The sequence below is a fragment of the Lineus longissimus genome, chromosome 7 (assembly GCF_910592395.1).
Source record: "Lineus longissimus chromosome 7, tnLinLong1.2, whole genome shotgun sequence".
Lineage (NCBI taxonomy): Eukaryota > Metazoa > Nemertea > Pilidiophora > Heteronemertea > Lineidae > Lineus > Lineus longissimus.
In genome coordinates, this window is record NC_088314.1 from 21,032,620 (window position 1) to 21,059,573 (window position 26,954).

General features: G+C 43.6%; 1 protein-coding gene across 2 annotated transcripts; it reads left to right on the top strand.

Moving 5' to 3' along the window:
• Positions 1-145: 145 nt before the first annotated feature.
• LOC135490719 (dystroglycan 1-like) lies at positions 146-24,426 on the top strand. 2 transcript variants are annotated; one of them, XM_064776110.1, is made up of 3 exons: positions 146-287; positions 16,408-16,754; positions 18,073-24,426. In XM_064776110.1, the coding sequence occupies exons 2-3, from the start codon at positions 16,485-16,487 to the stop codon at positions 20,575-20,577; spliced, it is 2,775 nt and encodes a 924-aa protein (XP_064632180.1). In that variant the 5' UTR covers positions 146-287; positions 16,408-16,484; the 3' UTR covers positions 20,578-24,426. The 2 variants fall into 2 exon arrangements, with proteins under 2 accessions (XP_064632180.1, XP_064632181.1); XM_064776111.1 differs by lacking the exon at positions 146-287 and adding an exon at positions 11,508-11,599.
• Positions 24,427-26,954: the final 2,528 nt, after the last annotated feature.

Sequence of the window (26,954 nt, forward strand, 5' to 3'; positions counted from 1 at the left end):
GTTCGTCTCAATCAGTCAAGTTAATCACGAAAGCCTGGACGGCTCCTGAAATACCAATGAAAAGCTAGTGGCCGTCAGGTGCTGCCATCTGTCTTATTTCGTGAAACTAAAGACTCGGTGAGAAATCTCGTTGATCGCGGGTTTTCCCGAGAACTAGCGAAATTTCATGAGTTGTACCGATTTTAGCTTAGAGAATCACCATTTTCCAGCTAGTTTGGATAGATATTTCTTACTACAAGGAAGAATACAAAAATAAACACTGTACTCAACCCATCTATTCCGGAAAGGTAAGCGTGACTATTTTAGAAAATGATTTTATCTGTAGTTTTATTTTCGTGTTCCATTTGTCATATTTCTCTGCATTTTACACTAGAGAATACACTGCAACATTGTATTTGCATAGCCCTCCCACATCTTCATGGAGAACTGTCATGTTTCAGTGAAGACTGCGGCTATTCTTACGGCAGTCTCTGCCTCTTATGCATTTACCCACCAACAACAGGCTACCAAACTCGCATTCACTTATGAATGAGCCTTTATCCTTGTCGCACATCTTACTTTGCATTAAAATAAAAAGTTCAAGACCCTCGCCCGACCATGGCCCGAGGCGTGAGGGTATCGGGGAGGAGGGCCAACTCTTAGCAGTAGGCCGGATAACTTGGCATTTTCCCTTTTTGTTGTCATCACAGCCAAAAATACTTCGCGTTCATCACTACCTTAGCTGAAGGTCTGTAAAATATCATTGCATCCGTTGTTGTCCTCCAACACAGCACGTTCGTTTAATTGAAACTTGGGGTAGTGGTATTCGAGGACAATATTTCTTGATTTCCATTTGCCAGTGTTCTCACTTCTGATCTGCTTGGCCTACCTACACACTTTGATGAAGGCAGTGCCAGTGTTCTCACTTCTGATCTGCTTGGCCTACCTACACACTTTGATGAAGGCAGTGCCAGTGTTCTCACTTCTGATCTGCTTGGCCTACCTACACATTTTGATGAAGGCAGTGCCAGTGTTCTCACTTCTGATCTGCTTGGCCTACCTACACACTTTGATGAAGGCAGTGCCAGTTTACCTGATCTCCGTGTACAACTTGTTCTACAACACCGTGATTATTCCCAGACATCAGCAAAATAGTCAATCACTCAGAAAGATCGTTCATGTTTTTATCGAGTGAAATCCTTGTATTTGGTTGAGGAATCATGGTGGCGCACCTGATGTTGTGTTGGGCAGTCATCATTATTTCCTGCGAAGAACAGTTCAATGTCTGTGGAGATAATGATCATTAAAAATCTTTTGGAGGAGAAGCAGTGGGAACTGTTGCCAGGCCAGCAGCTGTTCAATAAAGAGCTGCAGATTTCTAGTGTGGATGGCAACTTTTGCTCAAGTGCTCAAGTGACTTGGACAAATTCTATGTCTCACTGACTGTCCTGAAAGTTGCTGAACCTCTTCTATACTCATTGAATACCAACAGTGACCATCAGTTCATGTGCCCTTTCAGCTGTATCTATCATCCATTCCACAGTGGGACATCGTGACCACCAAGACTTGGCTATTGTTACATCAGAGAAGTAGTATGATACCCTAAGAGTAAGAGTAAGGATGACAGTGGCACAGAAAGCTTTCAATGTACGATCCTCCCATGCCCGAGTGTGTTTGTATTGTGTGACTCGGGGTAACCACACAGTCTCCTCTACTTACATGTAACACTGTCATTTCATTCAACTTTGCCTCTTCAAGTATTGATCAGCCTCAATGCAGCTTGTTGTAGCAGGAGCAAATGAGTTGATTGTGCTAGTGTTTCAGCCAGGATTTCAAAAAGGCAACTTAGGACTCTCAAGATTTTCAGCCAAAAAAGGGCATTTTTCATTGTGGCAATTTCTACTTTTGATTAGTTTTATGGTACAGAAGAGATTTTATGGAGCCAATTGTGCATTTTTTGGGGAAAAAGGCAGGGCATTTTCTTTTTGATAAAAGGGCAACAGGGTGCCCCCAGCGAGGCAGGGCGTCATCGTTTCATGAGGTTTGACAATTATATGTATGTCCAAAGTTGATTGACGGTGTTGTTTTACAGACTTTACTAAATGGGCAACCTGTGTTTTCGCTTTTGTCTTCATGCTTGCTTTCAGCATGACGTTTGCAACACAAGTAGGCCTATACAAAGTGGGCTGCCTATGAGTGATACAAGGAACAATGCAGTTAACAATGAATGCTCTTTCTTAGTTTACAACCAAAAACCAGGGCATGCCATAGTTTTGTAGCCAGGTCTGAGCTCTCGGCAGGCCGGTAGATAGGCAACAGGGCATGCCATAGTTTTGTAGCCAGGTCTAAGCTCTCGGCAGGCCAGTAGATAGGTAACAGGGCATGCCATAGTTTTGTAGCCAGGTCTGAGCTCTCGGCAGGCCGGTAGATAGGTAACAGGGCATGCCATAGTTTTGTAGCCAGGTCTGAGCTCTCGGCAGGCCGGTAGATAGGTAACAGGGCATGCCATAGTTTTGTAGCCAGGTCTGAGCTCTCGGCAGGCCAGTAGATAGGTAACAGGGTATGCCATAGTTTTGTAGCCAGGTCTGAGCTCTCGGCAGGCCAGTAGATAGGTAACAGGGCATGCCATAGTTTTGTAGCCAGGTCTGAGCTCTCGGCAGGTCAGTAGATAGGCAACAGGGCATGCCATAGTTTTGTAGCCAGGTCTGAGCTCTCGGCAGGTCAGTAGATAGGCAACAGGGCATGCCATAGTTTTGTAGCCAGGTCTGAGCTCTCGGCAGGCCAGTAGATAGGTAACAGGGCATGCCATAGTTTTTTAGCCAGGTCTGAGCTCTCAGCAGGCCAGTAGATAGCTTGGTTGGCTTAAGTCTTGCTTTGTACCCACACTCTGTTCCTGTTAGTTGACAATTGGAAGCAGAAGACTAGTAGGCAGTATGAATCATCAGAGGCACCCCTGTGTAGACCACACACACTCTCCTCGAGTGATATCTTTGGAGATAAAAAATGACAATGCTGCGTGGTTGGCGACAGCAAACATTCCTCCGGACTTGATCAGTCGCCATGGTTTAGAATGATGTGTGTTGTGGTGTCAATGGTCAGCTGATGGATGATGATGATGTAGGAGATTTTCATAACTGTACAATGGTCTTCAGAAAAGGTCTAGGCCTAGGCGGGCAGGGTCCCCTGAGGATAGGTGGTACATGTTATGGTGTAAGTTGCCTTGTTTATCACGAACATACCTTGTGACATGGTCAGTCACCATGTTGTAGAACGATGGGGTTGTCGGTCAGTGGTCAACTATTGGGTGAAAATTTTCGGCTTATAGACAAACGTGACCGAATTATCAAAGTTTCAGTTGGTTGTTCTGAGTCATGTACCCTACCCATAACTCAAACTAAACCAAAAACCCATTTGTTTGGTCCGATGTTGTGTCAAGACAACTGTTTCGCAAATTTTTTTTTCTCACTTTTTTCGCAAAGGCACTGTCAGACACAAACTTTCAAAATTTCAACTACATGTATAGTGCAAACCATTAAATATCGGCAGTAAATGATGTTTAGGTGAATTGAGGATGTGTAAAGTAGCTAACTTTCATCACAAGCTTCAAGATCATTTTTTACTTAAAATGCACTGATACTGATACTCTGCTGGACTGGTTGATTAAGCTCTATTGTGACTGTTTGTATTCCTCTTCTCCTTGCATGTAACGTGGTGTTTCCAGTGCAGGACTCAAAGCCAAAGGGGATGGTATCTGCCTAATTAGCTTGCAAACAACACTAATGATAACGTCATGGTTGGCTCGAGGGCTATTAAAATGATTGTTTTTGTATGGTTCTTCAGCAGCATGTCTGTTGTTGTGGATTCTGTATAGGAATGAGCAATAGTAATTATGTGAATTTGTTTTGTATTTGCAACTTCAACAGCATGTCTCTACTGTGGACATGAAGAAGGGTTGCATTGCCTGTATGGGCTTCAGGCAGAGCTGAGCTGACTGGAGTTTGATATCCAGCGAGTTACAGGTTGATACAGTGGAACCTCCCTTTGTTATGCGTTGCAGCGCTGCGCTGTTGAAGAGTCCAGTATCCTTTGATTTTCTTGAGAATTGTTGACAGGGATTGCTGCATTCCCAAACCAAACGGCACCTGCAGTCCCCCTGTGAGAAAGGTTGTCTTGCCCTCACACGATTGACTGGGTCTGGAAGAGGACTACTCATACGTAAAGGCTCGCAGTCCACTCATTGAGTAGACATGTTAGTATCTGTAGCTATTTTGAAAAGGCGTTTAATGCCTTTGGCCTTGCATTGTATAGTCAGTACCTAATCAAATTAGCTCCCACTCTTAAACATGAATGAATGCCTACTTTCATGCTTATAAAGTCATGTTGATACTTCAGTTATAGTATTCTGTAACTTAATGAGCCATAAGTAAACTGTAAACCTGTTATTCAGAGAATGTCTACTTCAGGAAGTGAAAAAGTGACTCACAATTGTTTTTGGTAAGTTTCATGTTTGGATTGTGATTTGAGCAGAGAAAAGGTAATAAAGGTTTGGGTCAGTGTGAGGTCAGGAATATGCTTGTCTGTGGGTAAAAGCAGTAGGCCTAATCGGTGGGTTGTTATGATTGCAGGCTGAGTTTATAGCAGATAAGGATACAATTTGGCCTAGATCGCAGACTGAGTGATCTACAGAAAAATGTTGTTGCTGTCATCATGATTTTATGTGGTGGAATTCTAGAAAGTTTAGATGCTCTCTCCTTCAGAGTCAGATTCACCAAACCTGTTATTATATGCTCTGCCGATGAAAATTGAGCGATCAATGCTGAATTCATGTCTGCAACAAGCCTGGGGTGTGCTGGGTAATGGAGCACTTGGGATCATCTCAAGCATGTTCAGTGATTTCCTTGAGCAAGTAAACACCTCCTGAGCACATGTTACACTTTGCCCCAAATGCTGAGCTATGAAAGCTGCAAGATCTGAAATGTGCCTCCTCTGAGGAATCAACATCAGCTGCCATGAAACAAAGCCTGGTACAAATTAGATTGATTGTGTGCGACCAGTTTTTTCCAGAAAGTATCCATTTCTTTCAAACTTTTAGACAGTCATCAGTCTTTTCTCACCAGTCTTGAAATCAAGTCATTTCTTTGGCAGATTATAAGTTGTGTACTTGTCCTATCAGTGGTGATTGTAGTGCTTTTGACATGTATGAGGCAGACACAAAAGACTGTTTGTCTACCAATGTATTGAGCCATGTTTACTGGCTGGATGTATTTGGTCTTGTTACAATGTCACAATCAAAGGCATGTCAATAAAGATCATGTCTAATGGTCTTACGCTTCTTTTGCCAAGAACTTATAAAGAAAATAACATTGGTGCATTGGTTATGTGAGCTGGGGACGCCATCGGAAGGTGCTATTGGGTTTCCATCCCGGGGGCGATGCTCTGTCTCCCACCGTTCAGATCAATCTAGGGCATCTTGGGATCTGGAACTATTGTGATCAGCCAACTTTGCCAAGTTTCTCCTCTGCAGAAGAACTCCAGGAGCTGCCCATACAGGGCTACACTTTGTGCTCTTTCTGATCTGTATCAAATTATACACCTCTCCCTGGCTAGGTGGAACCTTGAGGTTACAACAAGCCTGGTGCTCTTACTCCACTGGATCCCAATGTAACCTGCACATGCAACACGTTCATCATGCACTAAAACAGAATCGGTAGAGTGAAGGTGTACCATGCCTAAATAAATCACTGGTACATCATAATACCGCCACTCTATGATCCGCACATACTTATTTCTGGCGTAAATAATATTGACAAATACCGATGAGAGTGTATGACTGTAAATGATAATGGAATATTGGTAAATGTAGTTGAAACAGATGGAATAGGCCATTCTGGTATGGTAGAACTGGTTGTAATACGGACAGGAGGGATCATTCTGTCACTGCTGTCTTGATTCTTTGGCTTTTTCATTGTTTTTCTTTATGGAATCAAATAAAATTGCAGAACTCATTCGACATGCTTGCTATCATGAGTCACCGTTGAGGTGCAAGCTCAGGGTGGCCTCGGTATAGGAAAGGACCTGATGGGGTGAACTCATATAGTCACATTACCTCGTTGAGGTTAATGTTTTGGACATGCTTTGAACTCGAGTCTGAAGATGTAATAATCTCTTATTGGATTCTTCCTCTTCACTTGGAGCACCAGTGCTAATTTGTTGTCTGTCGGCAAGATCATACAATGGAAAGTGGTGGATCAACACGAGGGATGTTGGTAATGAGTCCTCTCAGTAAGACCAGTCTTAGGTCGGCCGGAAACCTGATGGTCATAGGCACCAGGTGGTCAACTTCCCATCCCATTATGGAGTATTCATGCTGATGGTTTTTGCAGTGAATTGAGCAATAGTCGATTCACCCAGTTTCAGGTCCGGTATTCTCGGAATTGCCCAATTAGCAGCGGTTTAGAATTGGTTTTCTCGATGCTATCAAAAATATATAAGCTCACTAATTCTGATGCATGCTGCAATGGAGAAGCAAGCTGATCTCACTAATTCTGATGCATGCTGTCAATGGAGAAGCAAGCTGATCTCATGTGATCTCATGTGATCATGGTCTTGGATCAGCTTGTTGGATTGTTGGTAGGCGTAATATGGGTACGACTAACCTTATTAAAATAAATATTTGTACTTCACAGCTGGATGATTCAGTGAGTATGTGTGTTCAGTCGATGCTCTCCTCTGCACTATTTTCAACATACATAGTGAACATTTGCTCTAAAACAGCATTATCGACTGTGACATTTGCTGATAAATGATTCAGCTATAGCCCCAGCTCCTCTAGATCATAGCACACATCTTGGTATTGGAGAGATTTGCTTGCTATACTCGCTAAAATCAATCGCGATATTTGAGATGATGATATTGACGCTTTGATGGTGATCTCAGTGATAATGTCAAGGTCGGCTGATGAGGATGATGTCTCAGTTCTGACATAAGAAAACTCCTGTTCTTTTACTGCTGGAATGAGAGGCTATCCTGGACTTTGATCACTTTCATGCTGATCTCATTGGTGAATTAAGGTCAAGGGCACTGAGAATGGTGTCTCTGAGGATTCAGGAATTGGCAGAAACTGTTCTGATAGATGGCATGCCCCAAACAAAGATGGTCAAAGAAATACATGAGTCAACGTCGGTCTTCTCATTGAGTGGTCCACACAGAGTTGATATTGCCCTTGCCTAGAAATAAAAGAAGACATCCCAGTGAACAAATCATGATTTTTCACAAGCCTTTTTCCGCATGGACATCTATCGAGCTTCTACGGTGCGTGTATTTTTCATCTTGATGAAATTCATTAGTGATGAGTGGGTGTTCCAACAAGTTGTATGTCATGGTTGGTTGGGTGGAGGATGATTGATGTCATTGGCATGGCAGCATCCCGGATGGTAATGGTTGCAGCAAGGGGATTGCTTGAGCATGACGCAGAGGTGTTCCAATGCAAAGTAATTAATGGACCTCACTGGTAAACACTGAAGTGGTTAGCAAGATACGCTCCCAGTGGTTTCTACTGGAACTTGAGTTGTCACCAACATGTCAAATTGTCCCACTCCCAGTGCCAGCCAGTGGCCAGCCACTTGTACTAGAGTACTCTACACACAAGTCAAACCTTCCCCTGAATCAGGGTTGTTGATCTTGGCTCTAGTTTAAACTGTTTATAATTAATGGCAGTCAGTAAACAATAGATAACATTACCATTGATTAGGTTAGGGTTGCAGCAGGTTCAGGACAGAATCCAGGCAGCAAGTGTGTCAGGGAGAATTTAGGAACTCACTCCATTATGCCCTGGTGACAAGTGGAACATTGCTATCTTCATCAGACATGCCCTTTGATGTACCATGACTCTATATCATGTACTGTCAGATGCCAGTGTCACCATGAGACAGTGGCCTCCTCTTGTGTTGTGCCCTTTGATGTACCGTGACTCTATTGATCATTGAGTGCACCTTGCTCCCAGTTACATCCTGCTGTATCTTTGCTCGGAGATATTGAACATTGGTTGTCTGGAATCTCTCATTAGCTCCCTCAGTATCTGTCTTCGATAAGGCGAGATAGAGTGATGTCTGAAAGCATTCTGGGCTAGAGAATGCTAGTGCCATTAGGCTCCTGGAATGCACTGCCCTGAATTGCAAACTGCCTACCTGTTTTAAAACCATTGACACTACTGCCGGTAAATGTACCCCTTTAAAAATTGTGTTTCCCTTTTGTATGGCGACCGATTAAGGTGTGGTTCTATAGAGACACATGGCCTTCAGTGCACACCAGAGCTCCAACTCTCTCTATCCAACATCACTTTACTTGTAATAGGTTTACTTAACCGGATCTGGTGCTCTTGGTATTCATGTTTAGTGTTCATTCTTTCACTGACCTCTTTAGTTACAAGTGATGCCGATGCTTCCACTGAAATAGCCAGTTGCATCTGTGATGCAATTTTAAATGGTTCAATTAGTAATCATTAATTCATCGTTCTGCCATTAACGTAATGACTGTGGCATCTGGTGACCAATGATAATGAGTAGCTTCATAATGCCTGTAATGGGTGACTCTGGGGTATCAGAAATGACCTCCTGGTCACACTTGGGGTATCAGAAGATACCCACTGGTCAAGTGTGGGTTTGGGGAGGAAGGATTTGAGTTGCGTGGAGATTGTGTTGATTCATGAAACTGATGGTTGTGGTTTAGTACAGCTTTGTTGGCCAAGGCAGGCCAGCAGCTGAGGATGTCAGCTCAAAATGTGGTGCAAAAAGTGGAGAAAACAACATTGTTCGTGCCTTGGCTTTTTCAGTGGTGCGTGTTGCTGATGTGCTGCTGAGACCGACTGTTTGTTCATTTCTCTATTGTCTGCCTTTTGTGAAATATGAGCACATCAATTTCTTCCATGATCTCCTGGTGTTATTTAGGCTCATCTTCTGTGCAGACATACGCCTGGTTTTGATGTGATGGGTCACATATTCGAACACGTATAAGTTTGTGTTGATGTGTTAGTGTTGTGGCATTTACAGGAGGAACTGCTGGAGTGGACATTGGTGTTGCTGTTCCTGTTGCTGATTGCCATCCCTGGGAGACTTAGAATTGGGGGAAGGTGTAGAGATGTCAACACCAAGATGATTTTTGGAAGTAATGCAGATAGTGGCCAAAGCCAATAGTTGCGAAAGGAACATGTACAGAGGGCATGATAGGGATGGAATCAGGTTTTCAAAATATGTTCTCATTAAAGAATAGATACCACCAGCCAACATTTGCATTGTGTTGGTTTTACTTCGAAATATTCTTGCCCATTTTCCCAGAACACTGGGATGCCAAACTGTGCAGTTTTTACTGAGCCCTGCTGCTCTCTTGGCCAGCATTGTCCTAGTTTCCCCTGTAGACAGCAGGAGGTGTCTTGGTGAGGAATATTGATTTCCCGCATTTCCTTTCAGAGCCCCAGTTTTAATTCGACTGAGCAGTTTCTTGTTGATTGATTGGTGATGTTTGTTCTCAGTTAATTAGCAGCTTGATTCTATATCCAAGGCTGGAAACGCTATTTTTTTATGAAAGCGAGGGCGAGGCCTGGCTGTGACTCTCTCATCACTCTCATCATGTTGTCAACACGGTGGAGCAGCCAGCTATTGTTCATTGCTTCCTGTCTATTGCCATTTGATCATGCACCATTTTAACCCCATGCTCTAATGGGAAAACCAAGGCCCTTGTCGGCTTGGTCTTTCGTTTTGTGATTCGGAAAACTTGTTAGTTGACGTCATGGCAATCCTGTATAAAAGTGTCAAGTTCAATGCTGATGTGTCTCTCAAACTAAGTTAGTTAGAGTGGCAGGCATGGTGGTCAGGGTTTCCAGCACGCTTGGTTGAAACATCATGATGAACTCTCAGGGTAGTGTTCTCAGACCAAGGACTGAGGCTGAGGTTTAATGTCACCAGGCATACGCTTGGAATGCACCAGAGACTATCCCGTAGTACAACTGGTTGCGTAGAAATCCTGAAACAAGCCGGTTACAGTTTATTGGGATGGTGTAGAGAATGCTGTGTAAATGTGAATTAGTCATGTAATGTGGTGACTAATCACCTATTTGATTCAAATGAGAGGAAGCAATTTGACTCGTTATCAAATCATTTCATACTTGAGCAATGTTGAAAAAACATTTGAACATTCCTGACATCCTGATTTAGTTCATTTCTTAACTTTTTCAGCGCCAGAGCTTTTTAAAACTTCCCTCAACAGCTTTTGCAGCAGTCACCCTGTTGATTTTCTCAGATCTGCCGGGGGGAGGCTGCCTTATGTCGTTTGCCCTTATGTAAGCCACCTGGCACATTTTGAGTCTGCTTCAAGTTGGATGGATTGGAGTGCCATCTACTATAAATTGAGTTGGTCAGTTTAAAATGCATTGTACGACTTCATTGGCAGTCAAAGGGTTACTGGTTATTGCTAATAGCAATACATGGAAAGTTTTTCATCAGATTTCAGAAACTCAGCTCCCATGGCTATGAAGATAACAACATTATCACTGCCATTTTTCTCTCCATTGAGTCAACAAGTAATTCACAGATTTGATTACATGAATTAAGAATCCAAATCCATTGGATGAGCTGAGCTGATCTAGTGCGCTTTGACTGTTTCATGGTGGTTGAGGTCAGTGTCAGTTAACCTCAACTGCCACCAGGACACTGAGTTCCCCTCTGTGCGTCCAACAAACGATTCAACTCATGATTAAGATTGCAAAGCCCCTCTAATCCCTCCATCAGATCAGTTGCAATGAGCTGCTCTGATCATGCCCCAGCTACAGAGGCAGTGGCAAAGGGTTGGTAGCATCTGCCATTGGGAAGATGATGGATGTTACTCCTTCATCCTAGTTCATCCCCTGGTGGTCATTTTGGATCTGCCGTCAAGTGAAGTCATGAAGAGCATCGATGGCGGCTTTTAATGACAGCTGTTTGGATCATAGTGTGAATCTCTTGACATGGGACATATGCAGCGTGAGGCTTTTAATCTGGAACCATGTTGTTGGGTTTCATCATCTTATACCAAGAGAAATGTTACGGGAAATGTTTCAAATTTGTGATCAGATAGCCCAAACGTACAGCCAAGTCACCTCAGGCTGACTACTGATCTTAAGAGGGGTCATTGATTTTCAATTGTATCATAATTGTCAAAAAAGAAAACACTTCCCCAAAACTTGACAGCTTTGAACTGGCCAATTGAACGTGAGCGACTGGCGGAGTTCTCTCGTACTTTGTAATACTCTTTGGTCCCTGAAGGAACATGGCCATTGTTCTTGTTTGGTTCATTTGGCTGTCCCTCCAGTCAAGTCAAGGCCAGTATCGATCATGTTATTGTATACTGTGATACATACCCATGCTCTCAGTAAGATGAGTTGAGAGATTCAAGAAACACTTGTCTTGACCCCAGGACTGATTATAATTGACCACTTGACATACTCCGCATATCTGCCAATCAGGATATCAATAAGGAAATATATCAAGTTTCTCAGGCTGTGATGATTGATAGGAAGGAAGCTTTACCCGTTTATTTCGGACTTTTATACCAGACATGGTTAAACATTATAATGAAGATACAAAAGGGGGTGAGTTTCAACCAAATGATCCCCCTTGTCTTGCTTTGATATTCATGACCCCACTGTCCCAACCTCCAAACAGCCTTCATGTACTACAGAACGTCACCATGTTCGCACTGCTGGTTGATATGACATCACAGCAGAGGCCTCATTAGAAATGTTATGTGTTGTTTTTCTCCATCATTGCACATCATTCTAATAGCAGAATTGAAAAGAAAAACTTAGAAGTGCTGGCAGAACATGATGAAAGATGATAAATCCTTGTCCACGATTATCCATTATAATATAATCACAATGCCAGTTGTCTGTAATCAAGCAGGCCCTTCAAAGGGTCAGAACTTTAGGCCATCTGTCTTGGTGTGAGCAGTTTTAGCTTGTAGTTTGCCTCAGGAATTGCTTGTGGACTCTTGGTGGGCAGTTTTGGTTTCGAATGAACCAATTTGGAGAGGGATATTAGTCGTTGTGATCTGTGAGTATAATTGCTGGGATGAGCGACAAAAAATCTCTCATCTGCAAGTTAAACTTTGAATCGCTGGGATTGATATTGATAGCTAGTTGCTGTTCTCCCCATTTCTTGTCGCAGCCACCAGCGATAACCACCACAGAAGAGGAATTTTTGATGCTTGCAATCATGATTACAGGTCACAGTGACAAAAATGGCTTGTTTGCGGGGTACTTTACAAAAAGTACTTTGCCTGCCATGTTGCTGATAAAGATCTGCTTTTATTGAAAACCATCCAAACATACCCTCTGTGTGTTTATATTTGTCCCAAACAGCCACCAGACCGCCTGATAAATGTGAGTAAAGTGAGTCACAAGTTGATCTGAGGTAAAAGGTAAGTGGTGGAAATGGCAGAAACTGTTGATGAATGAAATGTGACCTTCAACATGTTCAATTATCTTGGCCATAATTCATGCTGGATGGATCGAAAAGAAAGCATGATTTGTTGGTCACCACTATTATCATGAAACTTCAATCAAGAAGTGATTGGTTCCTTATCACTAATTGCCTGGCTCTAGCATGGATTTGTGGTGGTCACTCTGATGGTTGGTGACTTCCCATTCTTGCTACTTGATCCAAAAGAATTGAGAAGCATTGAATCTGACATACATGTACTGTTCTTTTTTTAAAGTGGTTTTAAACATACAGCAATACTTTTGGTTTGAAAATACAAATGCCAGGTTTTTAACTGAAAAGTAATCTCCAGTGGCTAAACTATTATCTCTGAATTGATTACCTGCCATGGCATAAATAACAATAAACCTTTGTTTCCATGTCATGCATGTTACCATATTACCAGGGCCCCATTGCTTGCTGGGTGCTGTGGGCTTGGGCGTAATGAATGCATGGGCAGATATTAGAGTTAAAAATGATGGCATATTAATGTTACCATAATTACGATTGTCATTGCTAGCCATTAAGTGAACGTTGCTTGTCAGACTTGTCAGATGTTGTAGCTGCTATATTAGGTCTACATCATGTGTGAGTGAGCTTCCCTAAAATGACAATGAGGAACTTAGAGGTTTACACGGTCAGCCATGTTGGAGGGCAGAACAAAGATTTTAAGACTGAATCAAATGCTGTCATGGTCATTTGGGCTTGCTTTCTTCTGTCTGTTCCTCCAGCATGGTAGGTGATGATGTCAGGTGAAACCACTCAAAAAAGGTTTGTTCTGTTTTTCCACAGAGTAGGCTGAAGCCTGATTCATGCGCTGACTCAAGACCAGACTTGGAGTGAGCTTCCCTAAAAATGTCAAAGGAATAACTTAGAGCCTTATTACTCAAATTTGCTTTCTGGGTTTCCATAGTTTGTTTTAGAAATTGAGGCCGAATTCGTACGCTGACACATGACCAGATTTTGATGGTGCGTCAGACAGCTGTATGGAACTTTGAGTTCACCTTGTGAGTGAGCTCACTGTCAATGTGCTCATCTTGCAATCTTTGCATAACAGAGGATTACAAGCAGAAGAGAAGGGGATGTCAAAGTCTGATACCTTCATATCTTAATAGGGGCGTAGAATTGATACCCTATCAATATCTCTAATGCTAATAACTTGCGCTTATCAAGTTGTCAACACTAAATATTGTCATAAACTGAGTCACTGTGTACTTCAAAACGTTTGATCATTGATTATTACCATAACGTGCAGAATAGCTTATAATCCTGTGACTCGTATTCAATGTTTTAGTGATTTGAGTAAGTTATGCTTTGCACAGTGTATGGCAATGCACTTTATACACAGTTCAGCAATAACCTTTGGCTCAAACTGGCATTTCATGTAACTAACAAGTTTGCGAGAGCTTGCTGTATCAATCCATGTGATAATCGTATCCTCCGGTTCTCCTAACCTTTCAGCAGTAGCCTCTAGCCTTTAGCCTTTGTCTAGGGCCCAAACTACCTTATTTACGTTGGTAGTATGTTCTCGCAAACATGACCATTCAGCTTTGCCTGTTACTGAAATCCTGGCAAAGACTTCTTCCATAGCCCTTAATCGCTATCTCATCCTGCGTGACGCTACCTCGCAACCACAGAGACCACCTTCATCATGTCGCATTGCCTTTGTATTGATTTGTCTGTGTCTGTGTGTCTCGTCAGGATTGAAGTTAAAGGACGGGTCCTGGGAATTGCTGACGGCCCATTCTAATTATGAATGAACATCAATGCAGTTTCTTATGTTTCTGTAAGGTAGAGCTTATCTGATGCTTTGGGATGAGCTGCTGGGAAGGCATTCTACATGCCACAGCAACAGTCATTCAGTTGTTCATCCAGATGATGAGGGGTTGAACGGTCAGTCTTAGCCAACTCATCCTTTGTGGGGTAGGTGTGCTCTTTCCCTGGTGTGCTCCTTTCAATAGTATGATCCGATCATAAAGACACTGACGGTCTTCTCCATTCGTATTCTCATAGCTTCATTACCCGCAATGAGTTTCTGTGTCTGCGGGCACGAGGTTGTGGGGTTTCTGATGGAATTTGCCGCATCAGATACTCAGAATGTCATTTCGGGAGAAAAATCATCAATAATGATAATAGATTGGAGAATGAATAATTGAACGGAGAATGGCTGCAATGGTATTCAATACGTTTTTCTCTCAAGGCATAGGAATAGCTACTGTGCTGATAATGTAGGTGCTCTTCTTAGCTCACATGGGTAGCCTTATGGCGCCACTACGTGTTAACATTTCTCTGGAGTCGCTTTGTTTACTCCATAGCATGAAGTTCTCTAAAGGCCTGCTTGGTAGCTTGGTGCTAAGCCCAATATATTAGAGCATGAAGTTCTCTAAAGGCCTGCGTGGTAGCTTGGTGCTAAGCCCGATATATTAGAGCATGAAGTTCTCTAAAGGCCTGCTTGGTAGCTTGGTGCTAAGCCCAATATATATTAGAGCATGAAGTTCTCTAAAGGCCTGCTTGGTAGCTTGGTGCTAAGCCTGATATATTAGAGAATGAAGTTCTCTAAAGGCCTGCTTGGTAGCTTGGTGCTAAGCCCAATATATTGGAGCATGAAGTTCTCTAAAGGCCTGCTTGGTAGCTTGGTGCTAAGCCTGATATATTAGAGAATGAAGTTCTCTAAAGGCCTGCGTAGTAGCTTGGTGCTAAGCCTTGCTGATAAAATGTATTTATTTTGACATCCATAGGGTTAAGCATATTTCTCTAATCTCGCCTTCAGCCTTCCCATCATGCATCAGCTAATGTATTGACGGTACGTCTCCCACACGCGATCTTTCTGCTTCTTCTAAATTGATATTAACTATTGCTTGTAAAGGGACATTACACAAGTGGTTCGTGACTAAATTGTCTTTTTGCATGCATTTTATCAATTAGGGAGGATTGCCATACATTAGGTTCTATCAAACCACTCTGAAAGTTTGTTTGACATTTATTTGCGGACATCCAAGTATTACATTGTAATGTGGCTCTTTTGCCATGTTGTGTGATGAGGATGTTGGATCTGGTTATTCTTGAACATGTTTGCCAGTTATGACATGAAACTCCTCACTGCTCAAGTCCAGGAGGCTTCAACAACATGTTGAATGGTATGAACACTGAGTTAACTAAAGCAATGTAGAGGTGGAGGTTACTGCTCAAGTCCAGGAGGCTTCAACAACATGTTGAATGGTATGAACACTGAGTTAACTAAAGCAATGTAGAGGTGGAGGTTTTGTCTTTGAGTGATGTTTGATAGAGGACATGTGTCAGTGATTGTGTGAGGTTTACCAATGACTCATTAGAGTCTTGTAGACCTGCATCGCAACACTGCTCAAGCGTTCTTCAGAGAAGTCAAAATATCCCACCAACATCACCAATGAACAAAGAGGCAGTGATATGAAGTTGCAAGTTTATCTGGCTCAAGTAGAGAATGATCAAAACATGCTACTTCCAGAGCTGAACTTATCCCTGGAATCACTTGCAGGTAAACGAAGCTCATTTCGCATCGATCTGGAAGTCGCACTTTTTGGCTCACCGCAGGGGAGTCTATACAACTTATTAGTGACTTGTTTTCAATGATATTTATTTACTTGTTTTCAATGATATTTTTATGGTAGGTATTCCAAGCAACGATACATCACATGTTATACCGACTTTGGTTTGACCTATTTACTGTACATGCAGCATGTTTCTTAACCAGGATGAATTCCTAATCACCAAATATCTATACGGTGAGCACAATGGCCCTTGGCCGTTTCATTTTATTGTCAAAATGCTGCTTAAGTATAAAAGTATTTCTGACTTTGATTTGGCATGGCTTTTACCCAGAGGACAAGAATTTGTACAAATGTCAAAACATTTGTTTATTGTTCCCATGATTCTCTCATTACAGTTCCCACCAGGAAAATATAACACTATAGCAGATTATGGAAAGATAGAAACGAAACGTCAATTCTGTAACAAAACACCATGACTACAGCAACTCTATGCTCACCCTCCAGGGGGTGCAAGCGAAGAAGCGCACACTCGATTACATATTCTGTATTGATAGTGACTGTCTTGTTGTGTGACATCATGAGTGTCAACAGCATTGAGGAGACCAACGACATCCAATCATTACTCAGAGATGAACTGCCCATGGCCACGGATGCTAGTTGGAATCTACCGGACACAAAGGCCACCGTCGGGAAGCTGTTCCAGTACAATTTAGGGTTGAAAAAACAGAGTGGAAAATACAAGGTGAGGAGAGTGGTCGGTACCCATTCTGCAAGTTCCCAGTCCAGCAAACATCCTTGATTGACGTATTCTAGGTCAATCAAGCTATTCCAATTGATTGCAGATCCATCAGCCTGCATCATTTGTGAACTTAGCCTCTGCGTTCTCAAATTCAAATTTACGAATTCTGCATTAGGTTTTGAAAACACTTGTACTGAATTATGTGAAATCATAGGTTTGCTTGCCATGTCGCTCTACTCTATAATGGTCGTTATGCTGCCTATTTTAGTGTTGTATCCACCCTCCTCCACAGATGTCACCCCCTTGTGTTATACCTCAACCTCTGCCAGACATGACATTTTCTTTTCGCCTCCGGCTTATTATAACCTTTACCAAGTGCTAATGAGTAATGGCTTATCCTGCGTCAACCTATCCTCTTATTCTAACTCAAGCTGAGAATCACATCATGAGCCACTTATTCAGCCTGTACACGACTAATTGATCACATCAAAAAGGGACCAGTATATTGCCATTAACCCTGCCATTAGTCCTGGGGCTATTTTAACAAAAACTGCAAGAAAATTCTAACATATCCCAAAATAACAGAAAAATAGAGCTTTGGTGAAAACTGAAAATACAGATGTTATTTTCCGATTCCATTTCAAAATCAATTATTTTGAAAGCTATTGATTGCCAATAGAGAGTCAAGATTGGTTTCCCTGAATGTAGCCAATCAATCAACTGATTTGATATGTGAACACTATGATAACCTTAAAGATCTTCTCTAACAATAGCTTTGAAAATGAATCTTTATGCCAAATGATGTTGGTTTCGGAACCATATGTTGTTCAGCTTAATCAGCCAAAAACTATCTCCCAAGCTTATAACTGGCATAAAGCTGTATGAGCCGTGCGGTATTAAATCCTACGGTCTATTGGGCAAAAATTACTTTGGTAATGATCAATAAATGTTTGATGATCAATCTCTGAAAGTGACACCCGAAAGTAACATGAATAAACAACTCCATTTCTCGGGTTTGTTACTTTTTGTGTCCGGCTCTTCCACTCAACCACATCACTTGACACTCAAGATTGAGTTAGGTTGTTGTGCATTGAAAACAAGACACTGTTTATCCTCTGACACGTTACATCAAGTAGATGATCGATTCAACATATAAGAAGAATTTAGGGAATCTTGTTTCATTCGTTTCTTCCCAGGCGAACACAGAAAAAGAGAAAAACCACTTTTCTTTCCTCTTTTATGTTATTAATCATGTAAATTTCAAACCTCACTTTGGTCTTCGAACAAATGCCTTACGTCATGTTGACCTCTGTCTTTCCAGATAAAGGAGATAAGTCGGGATTCCTTGCCAACCTGGTTGACATACGACACGTTGAGCGACCAGCTCGAGGGCGTCCCATCCACAGATGATGTGGGGGAACACAATATAGCCCTCGTGCCAGAGGAACCACTATCTGGCATGGTGAAACACTTCTTCACAGTTGTCGTCAAAGATGACCACTCACCGCAGCAGCTCCTCTACTCACCAATGACCGAACGAACAAAAGTCTGGGAGAATTGCCGTAGTGACGATCCGGTCACCATGACTAAGATTATCCTGGACGCTGACATGGCGAGTCTGACCGGGAATGACAGGGCAAAGGTTTTTAATAGTATCATCAATCATCTGAGTGTAAGTCCGGATTTCCTCCGCCTTCATCCGCTCGGAGATGAACCTGCTTATGACAAGAGTGCTCTTGTTGCTGGGCCTGGTAACACACAGGATCGTCAGAAACCTGGTGTTGTCCTATCCTGGCAGATTGGCTGCGGGAGTGTTGATGCAGAGAACATGGCAATCCTTGAGAAGGTGGAGTCTTCAGCTCGTGATGGGAGCATGGCTAAGATCATTGGCCATCCGATTGTGGGGTGGAGTGTGACGAACAATCGCCCTCAGTCAGTCCTGTTGTCACGTAAGAGGCGAGCCATCCAAGCCACAGCAGCTTTAGAGGCATCTCCTCCTACAAAGGTCACTGGAGGACAGACTGACACGGAGGATTATTTTGGTGAAACAGAGGATGGATTTTCGAGGAATATACCAAACATGGCATCGCCCAAACAGACAAAGCATCATCGCACAAAAACTGCCGGGCGCCACATGCATAAAAAATCCCGTCGGCCTAATGGCAATAAATACAAGAGCCCAATGGCGACACCATCAATGACCCCTATCGTGCCTACCGCTCATATCAAAGTTACATCAACAATGGTTGGTGTTGAGATGCAGCCTTCGCGGAGTAAGATTATCTATACAACTCCATCACCGGAACAAGCAGTATCTCGTACAGCAATCCTGGTCCAACCGAGCATGCCAGGTGAGCGCCCTCTTACGACCACATCGTACACAGCACCTCTACCGACGCCGTTCTTACCGACATATACTCAGTTCCCATCAATGCCATCGACCTCGGAGCCGACGATCACAAGTACCAGCACTGAGATCAAGCCGTCGAGATCCAAGGAGAAGACGAAGCCATCCAAAGAACCTGTGTCACCTGAACCTGAGAAGAACAAGACCCCTTTTCCCAACAAGAGGGTGTTCAAGAGAATCGATGGCAACTTTGGCCGGATGATCAGCATCAAGATCCCACCGGAGCTGTTCAAGGATGAAGAGGATGGAGACACGAGGAACCTGAAACTGATGCTGTTACGTGAGCACATGAGTGTGCCGCGATCTCATTGGCTCCAGCTGAAGGAAAAGCAGCAGATACTTCAGGGCGTGTTGCTCCCGCAAAAATCACGTGGTGGAAAGATGCCACGCAAGTTAGAGTTCAATTATGAATTAGCCGCAATTGATAGCGGTGGGAAGATCGCTCGTACACCACTTCAAGTTGTTATGAAGAGATTACCCCATATTAATAAGATAAATCATGAGTTTATGATCTCCATCGACTTTGATTATAACATCTTCAAGGATAACGTGGTGAATAGCTTGACGGTTGTTAATAAGATTGCTCGCCTCTATGGCGATAATAATGCTGATAATATCATCATCACCAGCCTGAATCCAGGCTCGGTTTTATTTTCCTGGACAAACACGAGCGTGGAGATGGCCCCCTGCCCTGCGCTGGAAATCAACCAGTTGCTGTCTTACATCATAACCGATAAGAAGACACTGACACAATCATTCGTGGACATCATGCGGCCGTACCGCATCAAGACAGCTGGTGCTCGGGCCCTAGGCGCCTGCCAGGGCTTGATCTTTAAAGCTATCGGCAAGAGTGCAGACGGTGATGATGGCATAGTTGTCGTGCAAAACATGGATGACAAAACACCATACGTTGTGAGCCCAGAAACTGGCCAATCAGAAGACGGCAAATCACGTGAGACAAGTGAGGATAATTTGTTAATCACCACCGTTGTGCCTGCGGTTGTGATCGCGGCTATGATTCTGTTGGCCGCAATCATTGCGTGCGTTTTGTATCGTAAAAAACACAAGGGGAAACTCTCCCATGAAGACAAGCATACGTTCGTCAACAAGGGCATACCGGTCATCTTCGCCGATGAGTTAGAAGATAAACCAGACCCACCAACGAAACCGCTCATCATGCCTGAGGAGAAGCCCCCCTTGCCACCACCTGAGTACCACCGCTCCGGTAGCATCCCACCCTCTCCACCATCAGATCATAAGGATCCGATCGAATCCACCGAGGATGAGCGTGATTATGACGATCGCGACAATTCGCCACCATACCAGCCTCCACCACCATTCATGTCTGCGGATCATCGCCAGCAACGCCCACGCCAGGTTCAGATGCACCGCTCACCGCCACCATATGTACCACCCTAATGACTCCGCTTTCCCAGCTTATGTGTTCTTACCACGATTCTGTTTTATTTTCTATGTGGAAAAGTTCAACAATGTCATCAGCTCGTTAGCAAGGTGAACATTAGGTAATCACTTTTAACACGGTGAAACTGCCAGTCAGCCAGTCGACACCTATTATCGCTGACGATTCTATATTTTTGTTATGTGGAACAGTTTAAACAGTGACTTAACCCATTGGCTTAATGTGGAAGGCCATCATTGCGAGGAGAACACAGTCATCGATCACCTCATTTGTTTAGATGTCCTGCTGATATCTAACATACCAATATCATGAACCATGTCTTTGGTACCAATGTCTTTGTTTCAATGTCCGCTATGATATACAATGGACGTCATGCTAGATTATTATACAATTGACGTCATGCTTATCGAAGGAGTGCTTGCAAGAACCAGTCATCCACACTTTTTACACGCAAGTGCACAAAAAAAATTTATTACAGATTTGTTAAAACAGCAGTGTGGGTTTCTTGCACGTACCCTTCAATTGAATAATGAGAAGACACCCAAACAATGTTGAAAGATGCTAAAGTATGGTGTGGACAGGTGGATTCTGATTCATCGAGTAACTTGATTTGACTGATGATTCTTGTCAGTATGTTGGTAGCGACTTTAATAGCCATCAGTTGACCCGCAGAAGTAGAGGGAACATTTTTACTTCTGGAGATAAAGGCAGAATGCTGGTTGTCAGGTGAAGAACAGTCCTGCTGAGGACTTGTAACTGATCACCCGAGTTCATAGCCAGGCCTTATCCTGACGATAATTTGGTTACCTTATTTTTCAATCGCTGGTGTTTTTTTCAAAAGAATTTTCAAACTGTTTTCTTCTTCTTAGGAAAGGAATTTTAGTGAGGTCAATTTTTTTCTTCACATTTCGAAAAGTTTTTTTTGGTGTTCCTTCATGTATTTTAGATGTAAAGCTTGGAAACTATATCTGGTAGAGAAGGTACGCAATGACGATGTCACCAGAACTCCCAGTCAAAAAGGGCTATGGGCTCTGTCTGACAGTATACACAGAACCAGTATGGAAAGGATTCTGATGAAGTGTTGTTTTATATTGATCAGGTGTCTCCATTTAACGAACTCTGCAATGTTACATATTCTCCTGCTAGGAACTTGAATGGATCTTTTACAAACTAAGAAAAACCTACTTTTAGTGTTTGTGCGGAAATACAACAAAAACTTGTTTTGATGCTGTGGCATTTTCTATCATGATCGCGTTTCAAAAGAGCTGTTGCCATGGTTACAGTGGTGTCTCTGGCAAAAAGCTGACAGTGTGAGTGTCGGGGGGTTTTGCATGCAACAGCTATCACATGTACTTGATTTTTTCTGAGTTTTGACATCATATTAGTTGTCATGACACCCTTTCTGGGCTATTTAGCCTGAGCGCTATTGTGTCGCGTTTTGGAGCATTAATCAGGTACACAATCTAAGATATTCGTAGTATGGCCAGGCTAGGGCTCCAGTTTTGATCCGTTTGTAATTTGCTACAGATTCTAATTTGATTGTGGGCTTAGGTTATTTTTGGGCTACCCTGTAGGGAATACTTCTGTCTTTATTAATGTGTCCTTAAATGGCATGAACCCTTGTCATAACCGCTTTCTTATGCCACAGGGGTTTCATTATCCTGATTACTATGAAACAGTTTGAAATCGGATGGTGATGTTGTGTTATCATGTTCAAATTATCGATTTTATTGGCTCATTATTGATACAGTGAGTGACGAGGTGATGATCCAACATTGATTCAAGTAATGACGGGTTTCCTTGACGATGAGAAAGGTAGCAGCCATTGATATGCTGGGGAGCACACATTATTCATGTGGAACACAAAGAGGAGGTTTCATAAACACGTATCACGCGTTCTGTTTCTGGTAAGCAGTGTTAATGGAAAGTCAGATTGCAGGGAATAGCATTTTTTTGGTCATTTTATAGTAGATTTTGTATGGGCTCATGTATGGGCTCATGTATGGGCTCATGTATGGGCTCATGTATGGTCTCATGTATGGGCTCATGTATGGTCTCATGTATGGGCTCATGTATGGGCTCATGTATGGTCTCATGTATGGTCTCATGTATGGGCTCATGTATGGGCTCATGTATGGGCTCATGTATGGGCTCATGTATGGGCTCCATAATAATTCACTGGTCTTGAAAGTGGTTTAATGTTGAAAGCCAAGGCAGCCTGGCCAAACAAGATTGGAAGGTTTGGGGTTGTATCAAGATGGCACTCAAAACAGTCGTTTCTTATGAACATGAACTCTACCAACAAGTCAAGTCTTCTCGATTACTAAATGATCAAATTTCTGTACAGATATACCGGTAATTGATTATGTAAATGTAATTTACGATCTGCAATGTTGTCAAGTTCACTAGTTACTGATTCACAACACATGAGTAGGTTTAGATGTTACTTTCTCTCAAAACTTGTAGGTATTTATAATGATTGTGTAAGTTTTGTCATCGCATATCCTTTTTTCAGAATTTTTTTTGATTTCTTGCCTTAAACCGGCTTTTCTCTTGCCGACTTTGGCATTCCCTTCTTCGCACAGAAGAGATGATTTGTGAATCAATCAGCTAGAAATGAAAAGTAAGAACAGTCCTTCGGTGATCTGTGATGGGATTCATTACAGGGTTCTGAAGTAGAGATCTTACATCTTGAAGAGATTGTCTTCAGGAGACTTCTAGACAAGAGTCTCCTGGTTTGTGCAAGAAAGCGTGACTTTGGCGAGAGTAAAGGGGTTCGAGGTGAGTGTCCCAGGTTGCATTTGACAACATTAGTGACCTTTTCCGATTTGATCTTCGGTGCATAGACTGTTTCGATGAGCTTTAAGAATTTAAGTGAAAATTAGATGTGAACGGCAAACAAAACTAGGTCCTGTTTTCGGAGGATCAGCTATCATATAAATTAATCATGTACATTTTCATAGGTAAACTGTGTATTTAGATGAATAAAGGCATTTGTATCTATAATATTTCTATTCAGCTAGTACATGTATGATGGGTGTATAGATGTATAGATGTGAGCCTATATCATGTATCAATCAGCTCTGTATTATGCAAAGTTGGTTGGTGCCACCTGTGTTCACTGGACATGTGAACACATCATTATTCAGGTGGTGTGGGTCAGGTTAGTTTGGTCAACCATCATGTGTATGTATACCTCTGTATCATGAAACGCTTCTTGTCATCACAGTCATTATTAGTGTCCGTTACAGTTTTTGGGGGCGCCACATGTCTTGCAGGAATGTATAGCCGTTTTGAAATGATTGATCACAGCGCCACCACTCAGTTTCCTTGGGAACTCTCAAATCCAGGGAACGTAGGATTGCTTTTTATCAAATATAAATCTAGATATTGTTTAATCAGTTCATAGTAACATTTGATCGCCTTCACAATTGTCTTACTTGAAACACTTTTCCAATGGAACCATTCCAGTCAAATATTGCCTCATTCAAATCCATTCTCCAGCCTTGTAATACTGGCACGGAGGGCAACTACTAGGCTTAGCTTATTACTCCCAGGCTTGAATAATAAGAAACCTTTGTATGATACTGGGTCAGTCAAAACATCAGAAACATAACAGCTGCCCAATTTGCTGGTATGCCATGGCCAGCAGAGCGATGTTAACATTTTCAAATCCATGCTTCCCCATCACTGGCATTATTGGTGTTGAATTCAGACGAATCCTATGATTATGATCAATGCTCCAAGTTAACATGTTTCATATTATGACATGTCTATCTTCATAATGTGTACATCTTTCCCACTGTTCATAAATAGTTTACCAATATAATAAAAACATTTGCTAAAAACTTGTGTCCTGTTATTTTGTGTTTATACATCTAGAGGGCGATAGTAGAGTCAATATCATTATCAGCTGTAGTTCTGGGAATTCGCTGCAATATACCTAGAAAACCACCTTGGTTGAGAGTCTGTTGAATTGGCAACCGTTTCCCACCTCGCTGAGTCCCTCAGCTCCTCGCTGGTGAATCCAGCCTCGGATTGAAGGGTACATCTAAACGGCCGAAACATGGCCTGTGGGCCTGATTCGAAGTTTTTTTCTCTTTTTGGCGAGGACATGCCATGACACCCCAGAAGCTTTTTTAGCCTTTGAAACTGAAGCTGCTTCTCTGTCTTCAGTATTTGACCAAAACTTCAACCACTAAGACCTTGTCTCCAGCAGCGCCGCCAAATTGGCTACCTTAGCGTCTCTACCTTGTCTCCCCATGCGTCTCTACCTTGTCTCCCCTAGCGTCTCTACCTTGTCTCCCCTAGCATCTCTACCTTGTCTCCCCTAGCGTCTCTACCTTGTCTCCCCTAGCGTCTCTACCTTGTCTCCCCTAGCGTCTCTACCTTGTCTCCCCTAGCGTCTCTACCTTGTCTCCCCTAGCATCTCTACCTTGTCTCTACCTTGTCTTCCCAAGCGTCTCTACCTTGTCTCCCCATGCATCTCTACCTTGTCTCCCCTAGCGTCTCTACCTTGTCTCCCCTAGCGTCTCTACCTTGTCTCCCCTAGCATCTCTACCTTGTCTCTACCTTGTCTCCCCAAGCGTCTCTACCTTGTCTCCCCTAGCGTCTCTACCTTGTCTCCCCTAGCGTCTCCACCTTGTCTCCCCTAGCCTCTCCACCTTGTCTCCCCTAGCGTCTCCACCTTGTCTCCCCTAGCGTCTCTACCTTGTCTCTACCTTGTCTCCCCTAGCATCTCTACCTTGTCTCCCCTAGCGTCTCCACTTTGTCTCCCCTAGCGTCTCTACCTTGTCTCTACCTTGTCTCCCCTAGCATCTCTACCTTGTCTCCCCTAGCGTCTCTACCTTGTCTCCCCTAGCGTCTCTACCTTATCTCCCCTAGCATCTCTACCTTGTCTCCCCTAGCGTCTCTACCTTGTCTCCCCTAGCGTCTCTACCTTGTCTCCCCTAGCGTCTCTACCTTGTCTCCCCATGCGTCTCTACCTTGTCTCCCCTAGCGTCTCCACCTTGTCTCCCCTAGCGTCTCCACCTTGTCTCCCCTAGTGTCTCCACCTTGTCTCCCCTAGCGTCTCCACTTTGTCTCCCCTAGCGTCTCTACCTTGTCTCCCCTAGCGTCTCTTCCTTGTCTCCCCTAGCGTCTCTACCTTGTCTCCCCTAGCGTCTCTACCTTGTCTCCCCTAGCGTCTCTACCTTGTCTCCCCTAGCGTCTGTACCTTGTCTCCCCTAGCGTCTGTACCTTGTCTCCCCTAGCGTCTCTACCTTGTCTCCCCTAGCGTCTCTACCTTGTCTCCCCTAGCGTCTCTACTTTGTCTCCACCAGCGCCGCCAAATTGGCTACCTTAGCGTCTCTACCTTGTCTCCCCATGCGTCTCTACCTTGTCTCCCCTAGCGTCTCTACCTTGTCTCCCCTAGCGTCTCTACCTTGTCTCTACCTTGTCTCCCCAAGCGTCTCTACCTTGTCTCCCCATGCATCTCTACCTTGTCTCCCCTAGCGTCTCTACCTTGTCTCCCCTAGCGTCTCTACCTTGTCTCCCCTAGCATCTCTACCTTGTCTCTACCTTGTCTCCCCAAGCGTCTCTACCTTGTCTCCCCTAGCGTCTCTACCTTGTCTCCCCTAGCGTCTCCACTTTGTCTCCCCTAGCGTCTCTACCTTGTCTCCCCTAGCGTCTCTACCTTGTCTCCCCTAGCGTCTCCACCTTGTCTCCCCTAGCGTCTCTACCTTGTCTCCCCTAGCGTCTCTACCTTGTCTCCCCTAGGGTCTCTACCTTGTCTCCCCTAGCGTCTCTACCTTGTCTCCCCTAGCGTCTCTACCTTGTCTCCCCTAGCGTCTCTACCTTGTCTCCCCTAGCGTCTCTACCTTGTCTCCCCTAGCGTCTCTACCTTGTCTCCCCTAGCATCTCTACCTTGTCTCCCCTAGCGTCTCCACCTTGTCTCCCCTAGCGTCTCCACCTTGTCTCCCCTAGCGTCTCCACCTTGTCTCCCCTAGCGTCTCTACCTTGTCTCCCCTAGCGTCTCCACTTTGTCTCCCCTAGCGTCTCTACCTTGTCTCCACCTTGTCTCCCCTAGCGTCTCCACCTTGTCTCCCCTAGCGTCTCTACCTTGTCTCCCCTAGCGTCTCTTCCTTGTCTCCCCTAGCGTCTCTACCTTGTCTCCCCTAGCGTCTCTACCTTGTCTCCCCTAGCGTCTCTACCTTGTCTCCCCTAGCGTCTCTTCCTTGTCTCCCCTAGCGTCTCCACCTTGTCTCCCCTAGCGTCTCTACCTTGTCTCCCCTAGCGTCTCCACCTTGTCTCCCCTAGCGTCTCTACCTTGTCTCCCCTAGCGTCTCTTCCTTGTCTCCCCTAGCGTCTCTACCTTGTCTCCCCTAGCGTCTCTACC

What these genes read in the sequence shown, in the direction of transcription:
- LOC135490719 (XM_064776110.1), top strand. Translation starts at nt 16,485, where the DNA reads ATGACTACAGCAACTCTATGCTCACCCTCCAGGGGGTGCAAGCGAAGA. An exon ending in AACAGAGTGGAAAATACAAG is followed by an intron (nt 16,755 to 18,072) that starts GTGAGGAGAGTG and finishes CTGTCTTTCCAG; the next exon opens with ATAAAGGAGATAAGTCGGGA.